The following is a 19,294-nucleotide window of genomic DNA, read 5'->3' on the forward strand; positions in this document are numbered from 1 at the left end:
CTCAGGTACATAATTTAGAGTGCTATTGGATGAAGGCCAGGTATTTATTTGAAGAAGCGGTGATGGATGTGTTGATCCTTTCTTAAAGTTCAAAATTCTGTCCAAACAGTTTCTGGTCCCCATTGACTTCCATATATACTATGGAAGTCAACAGGGACCAGAAACTGTTTGGTTATCCACATTCTTCAAAACATTTTATTTTGTGTTCAACAGAACAAATAAACTCATACAGGTTTGGAACAACTTGAGGGTGAGTAAAATGATCACAGAATTTTCCTTTTTGGGTGAACTATCCCTTTAACCATGATTGTCAACACCAAAAGCATGTTCACTGCAACGTTAAACGGTTTAGAGAAGTGTCAGATTGCCAAAGAACTAGCATTCATCATGTGAGTTGTGGGTACCATTTCTCATCAGAGATGTCTGTAATGTCTTTTGAGTGTCAAGGCCAACCACAAGATGGCAGCAAAAGATGATTCAATACATATGCCTTTGATTTCAAAAGCCAGATTTGATGAGTAGAAAAAGTAGAAAAATTGTTAAATTGATCTAACAGAAAATATACATGATGAGTTACATGATCATGCATAATATGCAATGCATTTAGATGTCTTTAGAAGGAAAATAAAATATGATATTTACCACTATAGAAATGAGGTGTTGAATTATATGGAGCACTAAATATTACCTTAACAGGTTCAATTCAAGTACATGTTGTTCATTTCCTTGATTGCACCATAAACATCACTGACTTTATAGCAGATCAATTTTGCTATAGAAAAAAAGGTTCTTAGAAAAAAGGTTTCAGAACCCTATATGGTCCATGACTCAATTTTAATGAAACGTTTATGCCAAAAAAAGGTTCTATATAAAGAGAAATGTCTAACATGATTACATAATACTGTCATGTTTAACAGGTTATTTCAAGATTTTCTAGCGTGTATATGTTTATGAGGTGTTTAACTTATAAAAATTTATCAACATTTTAAAAAATGTATTAATTAAAACTAAATCTATAAAATGATCCCATGACGAGAAAGTTTTATATGCAGTTTGACTTTAAGGTTCTATATAAAAACATACAGCCACTTGGCACAAAAGGTTGGCAAAGTTTTAAACATCTAAGAGCTGCACAATGTCCATTGTAACGAAATGAAAAACACACCGCACAATTCAGACATTGCTTAGATCAGGCTGTGCTACAAAACTGAGCAACAAGGCAACAAGAGCAATTGTAAGTGATGTGACCAAAAGACCAGTTACAATACTGACAGAGTTATTTGACTGAAATGGACTGAACTGTTACTGTCCAAACATCAATGTCTTAAGCATTTCTTAGACTCCACCTCTTTGGGAGAGCTAAGAAATTCCTTTTTGAGAATGGAATTTGTGGAAGGCACGTGGCCAAACCCAAAACATTTTGTTTTGTTTTTAAAAATTGATAAAAATTGCACTCATCTGCCCGACAATAAAGTTCTGTGACTAGCACAAACTAATAACAGTCCAATGCCTAGGTAACATCTATTGTTTCCATCAAGTTGAAGAAGCATAATACTCTAGACTTACTTTTCAGTAGGAGCAACAGGAAAGGGTTTTTTTTTTTTTTTTTTTTTTCATCAAGAGCAATGTGGATTGAGCTGAATACAGGCAACTCCTCAAGGAGAGTCTGTGTCAGTCAGCCAGAAATCTCTGTTTAGGCCGAAGATTCATTTTACAGCAGCCCAAAGCACATAGCAAAACCTGGCCTGAATAAAAGAGAGCAGAATGATTCAGCCAGAGCTCAGATTGAATACAGAAGAGTTGTTTGGATGATTGCTTTAAACCCACTGCTTTGTTGTAGGTTTAGTAGTCCAGTGATTCTGTCAAAAAAAAAGTTGATAACTGTCAACAATTATCAGTGAATCAACAGATTTAAGGGTCTTTCACACTGAGCACGATGTGATAAAGCGAAGCGAATTGTTGATGAACAGTGCTCTCACACCAAATGTGAAACGGCTGAACACCTCCGGCTAATTCACGGCTGAACTAATTCAGCGCTGATGTGATAGGTGGCGCTAACCGAGAATGCATTTTTAGATATACACTCACGTAAAGGATTATTAGGAACACCTGTTCAATTTCTCATTAATGCAATTATCTAATCAACCAATCACATGGCAGTTGCTTCAATGCATTTAGGGGTGTGGTCCTGGTCAAGACAATCTCCTGAACTCCAAACTGAATGTCAGAATGGGAAAGAAAGGTGATTCAAGCAATTTTGAGCGTGGCATGGTTGTTGGTGCCAGACGGGCCAGTCTGAGTATTTCACAATCTGCTCAGTTACTGGGATTTTCACGCACAACCATTTCTAGGGTTTACAAAGAATGGTGTGAAAAGAGAAAAACATCCAGTATGCGGCAGTCCTGTGGGCGAAAATGCCTTGTTGATGCTAGAGGTCAGAGGAGAATGGGCCGACTGATTCAAGCTGATAGAAGAGCAACTTTGACTGAAATAACCACTCGTTACAACCGAGGTATGCAGCAAAGCATTTGTGAAGCCACAACACGCACAACCTTGAGGCGGATGGGCTACAACAGCAGAAGACCCCACCGGGTACCACTCATCTCCACTACAAATAGGAAAAAGAGGCTACAATTTGCATGAGCTCACCAAAATTGGACAGTTGAAGACTGGAAAAATGTTGCCTGGTCTGATGAGTCTTGATTTCTGTTGAGACATTCAGATGGTAGAGTCAGAATTTGGCGTAAACAGAATGAGAACATGGATCCATCATGCCTTGTTACCACTGTGCAGGCTGGTGGTGGTGGTGTAATGGTGTGGGGGATGTTTTCTTGGCACACTTTAGGCCCCTTAGTGCCAATTGGGCATCGTTTAAATGCCACGGCCTACCTGAGCATTGTTTCTGACCATGTCCATCCCTTTATGACCACCATGTACTCATCCTATGATGGCTACTTCCAGCAGGATAATGCACCATGTCACAAAGCTCGAATCATTTCAAATTGGTTTCTTGAACATGACAATGAGTTCACTGTACTAAAATGGCCCCCACAGTCACCAGATCTCAACCCAATAGAGCATCTTTGGGATGTGGTGGAACGGGAGCTTCGTGCCCTGGATGTGCATCCCACAAATCTCCATCAACTGCAAGATGCTATCCTATCAATATGGGCCAACATTTCTAAAGAATGCTTTCAGCACCTTGTTGAATCAATGCCACGTAGAATTAAGGCAGTTCTGAAGGCGAAAGGAGGTCAAACACAGTATTAGTATGGTGTTCCTAATAATCCTTTAGGTGAGTGTATATACACTGATGCCTCATTAGCAGCTGTTTCAATGGGCCGCCATATTGGAATGGTCAAAGCCGATCCGTCAACACTCAGGAGCAAGTTTTAATGTATCTCTTTTTATCTAATTTAATGTAACTCATATTAATGTCTGTATCTGCAATAGACTTCAGCTGATGCTTTTGCTAAACTAACATAATACAAAAAGACGATGGCACACAACATAAAAAAGTTACCATAGTTTAAATGCCTGTAATATTGTGTTAATACATATAAAATCAGAAACCAACTCATTCTCACCTGTGAAAGGTTATCCCATTTCTTCAGGAATTTAAATTTCTGCGGTTATTAAAACCAGAGGCCGCTTAATGTTGTGGCATCTTGGAAAATGTATTGATTTTTGTCTGTGAGTGACGACAGCATCTGAAATGTTGACCATTCCAAGATGGCAGATCATTGATGTGTCTGGAGCAGTCGAATGTGGCACTATGTATACATATCTATGGCTGTGCAGACTGATCGGTGCATGACATGAAAGTACCACGAGAGCGATTAAAGAGCAGATGGCTTAGTATGCTTTCGAATCGCTCTCACTGTACTTTGATGTCATACACCATTCGGTCTATGCAGTGCCACTTCAAGTCGAACACACCTATGGTCACATAATATGACTGACAGATCTAGAGCGAATGAGCACTCTTGACTCACATGTACACCAGAAGAAACCAGACACACAGCGCTCTTTATGCTGTTTCAAGCTCACCAAATCACATAATTCAGGGGAAAATGAATAGAACTGATATTCATAAAGAAGTATGATGTAAACGTGAGAATAAATCAATGTTTCTCTAAATGTGCATACTTTTCAGGTAAAATTGATAATAGATGCTGATAATTAAAACCATGTGAACTTAAATAAATGGGAGCAGAAGCGACTGAATGTGTGTGTGTCTGTTCTCAGACACTAATGATGACAAGAACTTCAAGTGTTTGTGAATGTGCCGAGGCAGCGTACTGATTATACATCATAGCTGGTACGTAACTGAACTTTATTGAACACTTGCACAGTACAAAACCCCCTGCTTAGGGGTGTGGCTCACTCAGTATAGATCGCACCAATCAGATATCTCTACATCTCCCCTTCCCCAAACAATTCTCTAATGTAAAATAAAAGTATTGCTTTAATAACATCCTTTATTCCAACCATTTTGTCTTGCTTTCTTTCACATTACCATAATATTGTATATATATATATATATATATATATATTTTTTTTTTTACATTATATCCTCCTTTGTTTTGTTTTTTTTCTAAGGAAGTCAGGGTGGACTACCTGAGCACTCCTGGCACAGTGAGAGGATTATTCTGCCTCTGTAATAACCGGCCATGAACTAAATTCGGCCATGAAGGTTTATTCGCTTGGTGGAACAGACAAACGTCCCAAACTTGAGTAAGTTCCATGTCGGGTAGTAGGTATGGCAGGCTGTGAACTTGGAGCTGGTTGAGGGACTGTTGGCATCTGACTTTCAGGTATGTGATCATCCTCAAATTAGTCTGGCAAATCAACTGTTTGCTCATTTTCTTTTTCAGCGTGGTGGAGTCGCACCAACGACCATCAGTTGCATCCAATATTTATATGTGAGGTTTTACAGACAAACGACCTTGGAGCCTGCTGTCGGATCACTTTCCCAGTGATGGCTTGGTCCCTTATTCAAACAGTCTGCCCAGGCTTTAGTGGTGACAAAAATCTATACTTATATGTCTTGTTGTGCGAATTTCTAGTGTGAACATGTATGTAGACTGTATTCAAACTGTTTCAGTTTGTCTGCATCTGGAAGTTCTGGTGTGAGAAGCAACGGCAGTGTTGGTAAGCCTGTTCTTCTGCCCATTGACAATTCTGCCGGACTGTTGCTGTTTGCAAGTGGTCTAGAGCGATATTCAAGCAAGGCTTTGAAAGGAATCAGATTTTTTCCCCAGGAGCTTTTTGACCGTTTGTACCGCTCTTCCGGCTTCACTATTTCCTTTAGCCTGGTTAAAACCAGACCATTCTCAGTAGTAACTGAGTTATGGTCTGGCAAAGCTTCATTAATAACTCATTTCCAAAGGGGCGTCACCAACGGACGTCGCTCAAATGCCTCTGGGCGCAATTGGATAGACCTAAAACCAATCAGAGCGCTCGTCATCGTGTAAAGCCATATGCTGCGTCCCAATTCACCTAAGTTACACTACGCCATAAAAGAATGTATTCTTTTTGTGAAGAAAAGGTATTTACTTTTGAATGTGTAGCAAAAAAGTAGGCAAGCTTTGGGACATACTACTTCGTCATCTTTATCGGACGGATCTGTCGCGTGCATCCTGTCACGTAAACTTCCCTGTCAATCATCTTGTCACAGTTAAAATCCTCTATTAAATCTAATTTAATTTCCTACCGTTTCGGAGAGAAATGTAGTAGCACGTTCATCTGCCTGTGGGTCTTTCATGGAGACTGTCCTCATGTGTTTGCAATTTGAATATAATAATGCATTTAAAAGTTGCTGCGCTTCACCAACGGACGTCGCTCACATGCCTCTGGGCGCAATTGGATAGACCTAAAACCAATCAGAGCGATCATCATCGTGTAAAGCCCGCCCCAACGTTTCTGATTGGTGCCGCGATTTCGACGGATTAGAAATGGGCTTGAATGAGCTCCTTGCTAGACTACTTGCAGAGCAAATCTAAATTTGCCGTAAGTTGTCTGGGTTTTCCCAGACTATATTTCCTTGTGAACACCGTGGGCATGTGCTCATACTCCCTTAAAAACTCTCGGAAGTCAGCGCTGCTATACTGCGGCCAATTGTCAGATATTAGTATCTCAGGCACCCCATTCCATGCAAACACTTCTTTCAGATGTTCAATTATGGTTGATGCCAATTTGGCCACATCAACCTCTCTTGAATAGTTAACTGTTAAAAGGTACTTTTGTCCCTTTAGTTCAAACAAGTCTGTAGCCACTCTCTGCCATGGATACGGTGGAAAGTATGTGGGTTGTAGTGGTTCTACAGCCGTCATGAAGCCTTTCTACATTCATCATGTTGTTGCACCACAGTTCGCAATAGTGAACTCAGGCCGGGCCACCACACAGACTGTCTTGCCATTTGGTGACATTTTTCAATTCCTTGGTGTGCCTGATGAATGTGAAGAAGAACTTAACTTTAGAGAGAGTTAGGGATTATCAATCTTGTCCCATGTTGCAGTCCATCGAGGATGGAAATCATGTCTCTTTCCAAAAAGTAAGGCCTGCACAGTTCTCTGCCAACAACAGAGCTTTTCCCTATTTGGGCGAGCTAAAGATTTGTGTCTTCCATGAGAGTTGAGTCAGCAACCGTTACATCGCTCATTCAGGGTATCCTTGACACAACTCTGGAGTTGTGAACGGTTTCCCTGGAACATGGCTAATCACGTAGGAAAATCACATAAGTCTCAATCTGAACCTTTGCAACCTTGGTGGTAAGTCATCCAGATGTTTTGTGCCCAGTAAGCTCCGAAGTGGCTTATGGTCCGTCTCGAGAAAGAAATGCTTTCCAATGAGATAGCACCTGAAACAATCACATGCCCAAACAAGAGATAGAGTATCCTTCTCTATCTGAGCATATCTCTGCTAAGTTGGAGTTACTGCTCTAGATGTATAAGCAATTGGTCTCCATGTATCACTGGACTTTTGAAAAATCACTCCTCCCAGCCCAAAGGACAATGCATCTGCTGCGACTTTAGTTTCTACGACTTTTAGTTTATGCAAATAACCCCAGACTTCTCTGTGAGAGGAGGTCCCACAAGGGCTTTGTTTTCTCAGCCAGGTCTGGAATGAATTCCCCATGATCCCCAATTGGATCATCATTCCAAGAAAGCTGCACACCTCATACACATTGGTAGACTCTAGCATATTTTGAACCGTAGCCAGTTTGTCTGGGTCGGGCTTTAATCTAGCTGCGAACAGCTTTTGGCCTAGGAACTTGACTTCTGCCCCTTACAAATTTGCACTTCTTTTTGTTAAGTTTTGACTCCATCCAATCATTCCAAAATCTGAAACATTCTCAAATGGAAGCCTCTTAAAATAATAACTCCCAAATGGCGTAATGAAGGTATAGTCAACTGTTGGTAATCTTCAGCAAAATCCAGAATTGGTATCTAACTTGGTGAAGATTTTTCTTTTTTTTTGTCCACCTAACTAGCCTAGTTTGGGTCTACTGAGGGCAAAATAAACTGCTCTCGTCTAACAGCGCTGTTCAATTTCGTCAGGTCAGCACAAATTCTGACTGTGACATCAGGCTTAAGAACTGGAATCATACCAGAACACCAGTCACTAGGTTCTTCGACCGTCTTGATAATGTCAAGCTTCACCATCCTAGATAACTCCTCTTTGACTTTAAAGGTACTGGGATCCATCTCACTACATTTACAGAATAAGGTGTTGCATTGAGCTGTAACTTAATACAGTAGTCCTCTTTCAGCTCACCTAAGCTTGTGAAAGGTTCTGGATATTAATCTCGCCACTGACATTCTGTGATGTTATCCAGTCTGGCTATGAGGTTAAGCTTTTCAATGGCATGTCTGCTTGGGAGAGGTGTGAAGAGATTTTTGACCACATACTGTAGATGTTTTCCTCTATATGTGTGGTATGAATGGTTGAAAACAAGAGATGGTGGTAGAAAATACCCCTTTTACATCCAGGACATTCTTTCCTGGTCCCATCAGTATTTTCCGTGCTCCAAGATCTGAAATGTTGTGCACCAACCTCGAATATTTGAATCTATGGCTCCTATGAATGCTTGCCCTTTGTCTTAATCACAGTCCCCTTTAACCTCATGAAGCACAGTTTCATGCAGCATGATTCATTTGATTTCTCTTTACGTTTTTTTTCTTGAAACTTTGCTAATTTCCGCCTTTGCCTGACTTTGTTGAACAAAGAAGGAGAAAAAATGCCACGATTGTGGGTGTGATATTTATTTTATAAACATTTCAGTTTTAAAAAAAAATTAGATTGAGAATATTGAGGTCTATTTGTTCCTCCAACGAAAAAAAAATCCAAACGAAGCCAAAGCTCTCTGAGCAACACTGATGTTTCTTTCTTGAATGAATCAGTGTTTTAAGTGAATTGTTGAGTCAATGATTCAATGATTCACTCATAATAGCTGCCAATCTACCGGGAACTCGTAAACTGAGTAGGCTACAAACGCAAAAAAAAAAAAAAAACATTGGTGCTTTTTAAAGTCACGTCGGAATTGCTGTTATCACAAAATGACAAAACGGATCTCTCAGAATGTGAACGCCTAGTAGCTTACGTCCGAGTTGATGTGAACACATCAGCGCTCTGGACCTCTTCGCCTCTCAACCAATCATATTCCAGGATCGATCGGGAACGTCTGTTGTATAGAAACACACACAATTTAATTAAACAAAAAAAGAAAAGAGAAAAATGTGGGGAACCCTGAAAAATTGTGAACAGCTTCGGTCATTTCATACCTGGGCCAAAAAAAAAAAAAAAAAGTATCTCCCTTGCCAAAATAAATAACTTAGTCTATTAAACAAAATAGTCTTTACTATTAAAATAGTAAAAATTAATTTACTGATAAAAATAGTTTCATATTGAAACATTGTAAACGTTAAAACACAACATCTTTAAATATTGATCCATAATAATTCACTTTTAATTCAACAAAACTATTGCCTGGAGTCTGAATTATGCCTAAAGTGCATGGTGCAGTTTGACCACTTGGTGGCAGAGATCTTCAAGGTTGACCTCCTTATCTAATGATGAGCTACTGTATTTCAGCTTGCTATTCCTAGAACAATATGAGATGTCACTGGTGAAAATCACTGCAGTGAATCTTGAGGACCGCATCCAACCATCACTGAGGTTTCTTTCCACGGATCTAAAGCCTTACTTATTCTACATTTGTCAACACTTAAACTGCAAGCATAAATGTGTTAATCCTGATATATTTTACAGGCTTACAAACCTTTCCAAGTGATCAGTTATAGCATTCTTAGGGGCAGATCATACAGATTAAATACTAATTCTATAGCATCAGTGCATCATATATATTTTATTATAAATGCCTAGATAACACAAATGAGTATCTGCTTTATCTCTTTATGTCTCTACAGTGCTCATGATGAGAAAGTTAGTCCCTGTAAAAGATGAAATACAAGCTTCTATCATGCTTTCACCGGTGTTGCCCTTTGCTGAACATTTTGAAGAACCATCTCTGAACCTGACTGGCTTTTTAAGTGGGAACCTGCCGAATAGTTATCCAGTTTTTAGGTTTTTCATTGCCATTGAGCCCAGGGTAAATGCAAACAAATGCACCTGACATTCTTATATAAATATCTAATGGATAAAAGGCAGTGTAATGGAGTATGTGTATTGACACATTAAAAGCACTATGTATTTCTCATTGATGCAATTTATCAGTGTCCTCCCCTCCCAAGTGTGCATGCCATGGCGACATAGTTTTGGTAGCTCGCTAACAGCATCCATTTTAGTAAGAGCAGCGAGCAGCTATCTTCTCCTCTGACATCCCGGTCGATAAAATTCTCAAAGTGACACTGCAGAGCAGACGTAAGTGCTCAACCTGCCATGTCACTTTGAGTCTAACAGCCCCTAACTGTACAATCTCATCTCGGTATAGCCTTTGTGTCTCTGCCATGATGCAAACACGCTGCGATTGGCATGCAAGACGATGCTTTACTGATTCAGCCTAATTATGTTTATGAAAATACCCTGGCTGGTCTCCTGGGATGGCAAGATTGAGATTGTGTGTGTGTGTGACACTCCCCAGTCATAACTCTGCTCTCTGACTTCACTATACCCTTGAGCAGTATAAGGGAACAATTGGTAAACAGAAAAATGTCTGTTTTGGAATCAATGATTTAAAAAATATATAGAGAGAGTCTGAATGGTTAGGCAATCTTGTTTTCAGCCACTCATGCCACACAACTATTTTCTTGTCATTTTCCTGTAACAGTTACTTTGTGTATATGGTGTTTCTTCAACTTTGGCACTTAGGGGTTTATTTCTTATCATTTTACTTATTTTTGTTATATGAAGACCACATTTAAATGGTTTTACCATGCCTTCATAAATAATTTATGCTACTTTTTAAAAAGTTGTATCCTTGTCCCAGCCGTTTGAACTCAAACTATGACAATTCATCATTCATAATGAATTTTCACGTTTAAAACTGTCATAATCTAAATCGATAGTGAAAACAATTGCAATATTTATTTTGTGAAAATTGTTTTTATAAATTAGCTGTGGCGTAATTTAAACCAAACAAATCTGCCCACTTCTTCTGGAGTGTACGAGGAGGCAACCGTGTCAGTGCAGACCTTGAGATGAAATATGAGATTTATGGACAAAAAAAACAACAACAAGAATAGTCAGGTAATTATCACTTGTGGACAGAATATGTTTATTGTGTGGCATTTCATTTCATTTCATTCTAATTATCCTTAGCAAGACTGTAATTTCCACCTCCGTCATTTCCACCCCAAAATAGAAAATACTACATTTTAGAAATGACACTGGGTTTTCATGATAAAAATAAAATGAAAATAAAAACCTGAATGAATGAATGCATGAATTTTAACTGTTGAAAATTGTTAGTGGACAAACAAAAATACTAGTGTGAGTGTGAAAAGTGTGTTTTTGAGACTTTTTTTTTCCCCCTTCTAAAACGCTACAGGGCCAAAAGTGTCCTTATGCCTCCCACACACAACACAGTTTTAGCCCTGATTTTCCCACTCGTTGACAGCCGACAAAAGCCTAAATTCGGAGGCAAATCCGTGCTTGTTCAGATGAGTGACAACCACTATTTGAATTTTGTTTAAATATATAGCAGGTTAAATATCTAGACATGCCTGTAATCCGAGCCCTGCAGAGTGAAAGGTGTTTTGACCTGAAATGACTACGGACAGTTGAAAAAAAAGTGACAATAACGTCAACCTGACAACTTTGAAAGTCATTTAGTGTATGAGCAGCATTGGTTGAAACATCCATGCCTATAGCTGTGATGTTTCTGTTAGCTTTTGCTGCTGATTTGCACTAAACTTACTCTTAGGGATCAATAAAGTATCTCCCTATTAACTATGAACATACAATGGCTAAGTGGTGCTGCACAAGAGCGTGAATTTAAAATGTCAACCAAACATTTATGAGACGGTAATTGACAGCAGCGAGAGTGCATGCAACTTGGCATTTGCGCATATTTGTGGCAGCAGCTTCAGACTGAACTATTATAGCACTTTAAGTACCCTTTGACTCTAATTAACTCCAGGACAAATAAAATAAAAGTGCATGGATTTGCAGAGAAATTGACGGAGCTATCCTGTGCTCCTCTGTTCTAGTCACAATTCATACCAATGAAACCCTTGAATATTTCAGATCAAACAAAGATTAAGGAAAATGCCAGCTGTTAAAGGCGATTTTAATTAACTATTATTTCTCTCTATCCACCCCTTTGTCTGTCCCATCTGCACACATTCTCCTTTGAATCCCAGTTGTGCCCTTGATGTCATAATGTGCGAGACCAAAGGTGCTCAGTGATTCCTAAACGTGACAGCTACAGGACACACTCAATTACCATTGGCTATCTCCGAGGCTTGACAGCACAAAGCCACCGTGGTTACTCGCAGAGAAACAAAACACTCTGGCAATTCCATTAGCATGCTGGGCGCTTGCCAACAACTCTGCATTATGTTCCATGGTAGACAAATTGGCAGTCAAAATGGTGTTGTGAAGGGGGCTAATTGCTTGAGTGCAGGGTTAGTCTGTATTTCATGCGAGACTCGAAATGCACAGGGAGATGGGCTGGCCCAACTGCCTATCGTGTCCTAAGATGCGGCGATGAACGTAATGCCAGAACACCTCTGGTGATGTCTGCTGTTGTGAGCTGACATTTCTTGTGCAGGAGAATGTTATTCATTAGCTTTTTGCTTATGAGCCAAAAGCTTAAAGACCCAGTGAAATAGACTGTTAGCTCTGAGATCATCCATCCATCTTATTTTGCAACACGGAAGCAAACTATTTTCAGTGACAATTTTTCTAGACCGTTCATGAGCCACTATAGGTAAATAACTACAAGAATAACAAAGTGCACTGCCGTAAAACTATTTGCACAGCTGTAAAACATTACTACAAATCAGTGTGTTATGATTATGATAATTAAAGTAATACAATAACAAATACCAGTTTGAAATATCAAGCAGCATTATGGACTGTTTTTGTAATATTAAAATATCTGGTATCGGACGACACCGGAAGATATAGACATTTAAAACTGTATAGTTCCAGGAAAACAGACGCAATTGCAAGTAGTAAATCATGTTCCTGCTGCAATGTAAATTAAAGCATATTGGCTGTTTATTAAAAAGTTCCCTTCAAAACGAGACACCTGCTAAAAAAGCAACAAAAACATAATACATTTAGAAACTTATACAGTAAACAAGCATTTGCATAGGGTATTATGCTAAGCTAGCAGGCTAATTAGTTAACGGTATGCTAACAACTACACTGTGTTCTACACTTGTGCAAAACACAAGCTAACATAAAAAACACAAACAATGAGAAATGTTTTATAGTTTTGATTATTTCTAACATATTTCAAAATACCTAATATGAAATACAGATGACATACATCATGAACCAGTTTTGAAGGTTGGTTGGAAACCACTCATTGGCTAAATGTATCAGTTTAATTCATTTTAATGAAATAAGAACAAAAGCAGCTTGTAAATGTATAAAGGGCCTGTATCACCTGCCTGAAAAGGTTTCGAAAACCACAGGTCTATTAAACACACAAACACATCTGAAGAACATATTTGAATACTGTAAACTGTGTAAGTATAGGTACCATAGTGTGAATGTTTCTTTAAGCCATATTCTCTTAAAGGCACAGTATGTAAGTTTCACTGCTAGAGGCCACTTATTCAAAACAATAAAGACATAGCTTGATGATGCAGTGATAGAACGTGGGATCATGGGAGTTGTCCTGTTGTCAATAATTTGAATTACTTATGCTGTCCTCATTTTCGTTTTATGGGGTTATCTTTGGCGACAGAACCCATCACGAATGTGCAAAACAAACAACTGTGGCTTGCTAGACGTTACCAGAGACCGCTGGATTTGACTCTACAACTTCTACTACCACATTTTTTCAGAAAGCGCTGTTTTTTTACCGACATGATTCATAGTTTCTAGTGACAGCTGAGGGTAGGGTGGATATGATGCCATTGACAGGCGACGCAATGAGATGGGCAGTCGCTAGTTAAAATTGCGGATTTCTCTGGATTTAAACATTGTTGGAAACATTTGGCATAATGCAAGTACATGAGTCAATAAAATATACAACATTGTTCTAGTGGTTTTTGGATATTTTAATGCAAAAAATCATACATATTGTACCATTAAGAGATTCAGGAAAATGTCTACCTTTTCCAAAATCAATGAACAGACTCCCATTGCTTCAGCACACTTAATCCCATAAGTTGAAGTAATCAGTTTTCATCAGAGAGGTATAATTTACAGCCACAAGATGTCGATATACACACACTAGCAAGCGCTGCTGTCAGGGTCAACATACCCCCAGGGCTTATTTTTCCCCAAAATGAATGCCACTTCTTCCAGCCAAGCAGCTTCACTTTGCCATTTGTAGGTTATTCCGGATAAATCATTCAACCCCCTCTTGCAAACATCCACAACAGTTCCTTTCAGATAATAAGGTCAGGGAGCACATTCCAGGCCAAGGTTGACAGTATTGGAGTCTAAATTAAGAGTCTGCATGTGGTAGAATGCTAGTGAACAACAACCTATGAGCTTAAATGACTCACATATTCTTTCATATTGTGTAAGGATAAAGCCATTGGACCTTATTTTTCATTATTTAAGGGGTGAGGGGGGATTATAAATATACATAAGCTTAAATATAGACAACTGTACATCATACACATGAGTTTCTGTCATGGTAAGTAAAAAGTTTCAGAGAAACTCTGAGAAATTAAGTAATTATAAAAATAAAATAAAAACTGCATACAATGATAACCCATGTAACACAGCTCCAACCGTATGTTGTCTGAAATGGTGTGCAAGAATTGACTGAAAGGTGATCCCTTCATTTCTATCTTCTCTGGCAGAGCAGAGTCTCTCCAGATCAGGTTCACACACTGTGATGGATGCATGGCATTGCCTTAGACACATACACTCTGTTGGCTTTGCTGTGTAAATACTGGAAGCCTCTGTATTCTCTGCCTCTTATTTCTAGGGGTTAGAGAGAAATGGTTTATTCCTCCTCAGAAGGAACCACTCGTATTACAGTCGAGGTGTGCGTTTGTTTACCAAACAAAATCAAAATATTTAAAGCCACAATCTATATGCAACTATATCCATATAAAGATACATTTGATATAAGATTATGCAGCATTTATTTGATCAAAACAACAGTAAAAACAGTACTATTGTAAAATATTACAATTTAAAATAACAGGTTGGTATTTAAATATATTTTAAAATGAAATGTTTTCCTGTAACGTTGAAATTGAATTTCCAGAATCATTACTCCAGTCTTCAGTGTCGCATGATCCTTCAGAAATCATTCTAATATGATGATTTGGTGTTCAAGAAACAGTTGTGCTACCTAAATATTTTGTAGACCATGGAATGTTTTTGATAACAGCGTTTATTTGCACAATTACAATTTTTATAGATGTAAAGGTCTGTACTTTCACTTTTGACCAATGTTATGCATTCTTGCTGATAAATAACAAATGCTTAAAAAAAAAAATCTTACTGGTCCCAAACATTTGAACAGTAGTGTATGCTCATCATCCTGTAATAAACTATAAATACCAGCATTACAAAAGATTTTGATAATTCAGCTTGTCTTCAATAACATCATAAGTCAAAGACAATAGATATGTTTTACTGTACACTGAAGTATTTAGGAATTGAGGCAAATCTCTGTTCCATTGCAATGTAAGGGTCCAACTGCTGGTGGAGCTACAGACCTTAAACTCACATAAACAAATGCAACAATCCAGTCTGATAAAAGCTAAAGCCTAAAAGTACAAACATGCCTACCCTTTCAGAAGCAAAATAGCACTATGTGAAAGTGCAAGTATAGACAACCTCTAATATCTGAGCTCCCCGTATGACCCATAATTCTGCAATTAAACCTATATGAGTATTGTGCATCCATACAATAACTGCAACATGATGGTGATAACCTGAACACAGATTTTGAAGCCAGCGTTTGTTGCCAGTTATAATGTTGCAGGCTGTTGCTCTAGGTCATTAGAGCAGCCCTCATAAAACAGAGACTCTTTAGTCATTGGGTCATTACCGTGAACAGAGCTAATTAATCTCTGAGCGCAAAGTAGCGTCGCGAGAGGGGTTCTGGTTTTTGATTACAATAGGAAAGCATTTGCTGCGGTCGCCATAATGATACCAAGCTCCTGCTAGAAAGCCCCCGCTCACTCCGGTTACGGACAAGGTTTAATCAATACGGTGTCCTTCATCCTGCATTCAGGGCCGACCTTGGCAGCCTTTTGTCTCCTAAACGAGGGCAAAGAGCATACATGTGGATACACAGAGAAAAGAAATACGGTTCCAAGCACACAGCTCCCACATGAAAATAAAGCACTAGTGAATCCAATCAGCTCATTTGGAACCTAATGAATCATCATACGTTTAGCATTATTTTACCTTCGCCTAATGAAGTATCACAGTGCCAGGATTGTTTGTATCAGGGCATCCTAATGTAGACGGAAAGGTTAGAAAGGGGCAGACGACACCAGCAGTAGCAGATCAGGGTTCAAAAACTATCGATTCATTTGAAAACAAAAAAACATTACCATGCAACAGAGGGCTATAGTAGACCAAATGTGAAACAGCAGGTATATTTAAAAGGTTAGTTCACCCAAAAATGAAAATTCTGTCAGTAATTACTCACCCTCATGTTGTGCCAACCCCGTAAGACTTTTGTTCATCTTCGGAACACAAATTAAGATATTTTTTTATTAAATCTGAGATCTGGCTCACTCCTCCATAGGCTTCTATGTTATTGAAACTTGCCGGACCAGAAAGTTAGTAAAGACATTGTTTAAAATAGTCCAAGTGACTACAGTGGCTCAACCGTAAGTTTATCAAGCGACGAGAATACTTTTTGTGCGCAAAAAAAACAAACAAAAATAACGACTTTATTCAACTATTCATTTTCTTCTGTGTGGGCCTCTGAGTGAGTTCACGTAGTGTAACTGCGCAGCGCTTCTGGGTTGTACGTCGGAACGTAGGCTCACTATTGGCTGTCGCTGGTCATGTGTGTGATGCTGGCCAATAGTGAGCCTACATTCTGACGTGCAACCTTCTACACAAATCTTAATTTGTGTTCCGAAGACGAACGAAAGTCTTACGGGGTTGGAACAACATGAGGGTGAGTAATTCCTGACAGAATTTTCATTTTTGGGTGAACTAACCCTTTAAGCAGTGAATATGAAATATGTAGATAAATGTGCCTTGATCAACCTCCAGTCTTGAAAGTGCTAATCAACAATTCCTTACAACTGAATTATCACTATTTAAATATACATAGAAGCATCTCAAGAACAGATAAATCAGGAAAACACAACATTTATTGTTGAAAAACAAATTATTTACTGCACCACTCTGCAGCACACCACATTGTGTGTTACAAAACATGAAACAAACTTAGACATTATTGTTAGCCAACAAAGAACTATGAATATTGAACAAGTCACTTATCTAACAATGAATAAAGAAACGAGTAAAATGGCTTCACATCTTCCTCTTCTGGGTGCTGATGTATAACACTAGAAGACAAAGAAAACAATGAACTTTGGTATATATACAAAACATCTATAACATCTGGGCCTGCTTAGGTAGCTCTCAATAACAGAAACACTATAAATACAAATAAGGAAAAAGCACTAACACGAGAAAAACAGACATACATACCATTGTTTCCTCTGAGAAATGCATCTCCGTACTTGTTCTTCAGCTGGCCATTGACATATTCCTCTGTCTGTTCCACAGCGATATTCATGTAGCCATCAAGGCAGGCCAGGACTCCTGTGGACAAGACATGAGGTCACTTCAAATGTGCCTTTTCAGAGAATTTTGGCAGAAGATCAGGGGCGCAGGCAGGACTTGGTGCACTTATGCACCTGTTCCAGTTTAGAAAAGGTTTAAACTGAGATGATGTGGCTCTGGAAAAAAAAATATTTCCATAGGTGCCAGAAGTCATGAGCTCGAAGTCGAACTTATTTGACCACACATACATTTTTACAGAAATTAAAGTTGAATCTGTTATTCAGTGGCTGTATATCTGTAACAGTGGGAGACTGTTAAAAAGTCAAGCAGTGTCTGACAGCAGCTATTTGTAGAGTAGCATTCCTCGATGAAAAACATTTTTCTCATTTATGACCGCCACTTACTAGAGCAATTGTTCTCAGAAAACGTCCATGGGGGCTCAAGATGACTTAAAATAAGACAAATGAAGCATTACAATAAGCTAAAACATTTGATATTAAACCCCTTCAACAGAGTTTCCACTGGATATATGAGGTTTTAAAAGTGATTTCTAAACTTGTAAAAGTCATGTGAAGTAAACCCTTATAATCATTACTCAGTAAATCACTGGAAACAAATGGAAACATCATGGGGCATTCGTATATTGTCGAGTCAAAATGGTTTAAACTACTGTAATAAAGAGACAAAAAATAAAGGTTTGTACAACTAGTAACGGGAGAATTCAGACTGAAAGCTTCAGATCAAGAACATGATATGTCAGCAGTCATATTTAATATGATGCTACAGAAAATATATAAGAAATTACACTGATATGAGGTCATTATGTTGTTTTCTCCCCCATATTACTAGATTAACCAGCACCCAATGGCATTTTATTCTCTACAACATTCAGAATAAAATCAAGGTCTGTTTAACTTTTTTTAATGCCTGCCTTCTTGCATGATGTCCCCACCGACTTTAAACCAAACATACAGCCTTGATTAAAGAAATATAACTGATAAAACAAAGACATGTTTCTACTCGTAAGTTACCTCTGTAATCAACACCAGAGTTCAGCTTCACCACCACTGGTCTCCCAATGATCTGCTTGAGGAAATCACTTGGTGTCTGCTTCCGGAGACTCATTTTTACTGAAAACAGAGAGAAATTGTAGATTATAAATCACTAACTTACCTGACATTACATTTTCATCGATACAAGAAATTGTACGCTAAGTTAACTTACCTGCATTGTTAGCAAAGATGAGTGTAACGCCGTAAAAATAAGAGCATCGTAACATCAGTTTATCGCTTACAACACATGTTTTTAATGAAGCAGTCAACAAATTATTTAAACCGCTGTAATGTGCTGAGGTTTGGGCTGTTTCGAATATCTAGACATTACCGGTGTACATTTAGCATGAGCGGCTAACTTAGCCTGCTAGCATTACAATCCAATGTGGTACACAATGAACTCATTGTGCAGGTCACGCGCTACAGTACTGCAAATAATTTAAACCCCCGCAAAGGTCAAATACAATGGTCTATTTAAAGAAGATAAAATAGTCACTCACCTAATTCGTTTTACAACGTTTGCCACACGTTCTGACTGAGTGACTGTTGACCAATGAACTGAAGCGCTTTTTCTATTTCCACGGTGTTTACACCGCGCAGCCAATCAGATGCTTCGATAAAAATCCAGCGTACGGAAGCCGCCGAGGAACAATTATCTCCTTTGATAAAGAATGCGTAAGAGGAAAACGATCCAGAGGCAGGGGTAGTGAAGACTGGAAAGCTTATTTTTTGTTGTATTAGACGGACAGACAGACAGACAGACAGACAGACAGACAGATAGACAGATAGACAGATAGATAGATAGATAGATAGATAGATAGATAGATAGATAGATAGATAGATAGATAGATAGAGTAAGCCAATTGTGTAGAGAT

At 38.6% G+C, this 19,294-nt stretch overlaps 1 protein-coding gene across 1 annotated transcript; it reads right to left on the bottom strand.

The window, feature by feature from the left end:
- Positions 1 to 16,931: 16,931 nt before the first annotated feature.
- Positions 16,932 to 19,032, bottom strand: lsm6 (LSM6 homolog, U6 small nuclear RNA and mRNA degradation associated). The gene is made up of 4 exons (XM_079862065.1): positions 18,920 to 19,032; positions 18,399 to 18,497; positions 17,293 to 17,406; positions 16,932 to 17,147 (listed from the first exon to the last, which is right to left on the bottom strand). Exons 2-4 carry the CDS (start codon positions 18,490 to 18,492, stop codon positions 17,113 to 17,115), a joined length of 243 nt encoding a protein of 80 aa, XP_079718191.1. The 5' UTR covers positions 18,493 to 18,497; positions 18,920 to 19,032; the 3' UTR covers positions 16,932 to 17,112.
- Positions 19,033 to 19,294: the final 262 nt, after the last annotated feature.

Source organism: Squalius cephalus (assembly GCF_949319135.1).
Source record: "Squalius cephalus genome assembly, chromosome: 2".
Classification (NCBI taxonomy): domain Eukaryota; kingdom Metazoa; phylum Chordata; class Actinopteri; order Cypriniformes; family Leuciscidae; genus Squalius; species Squalius cephalus.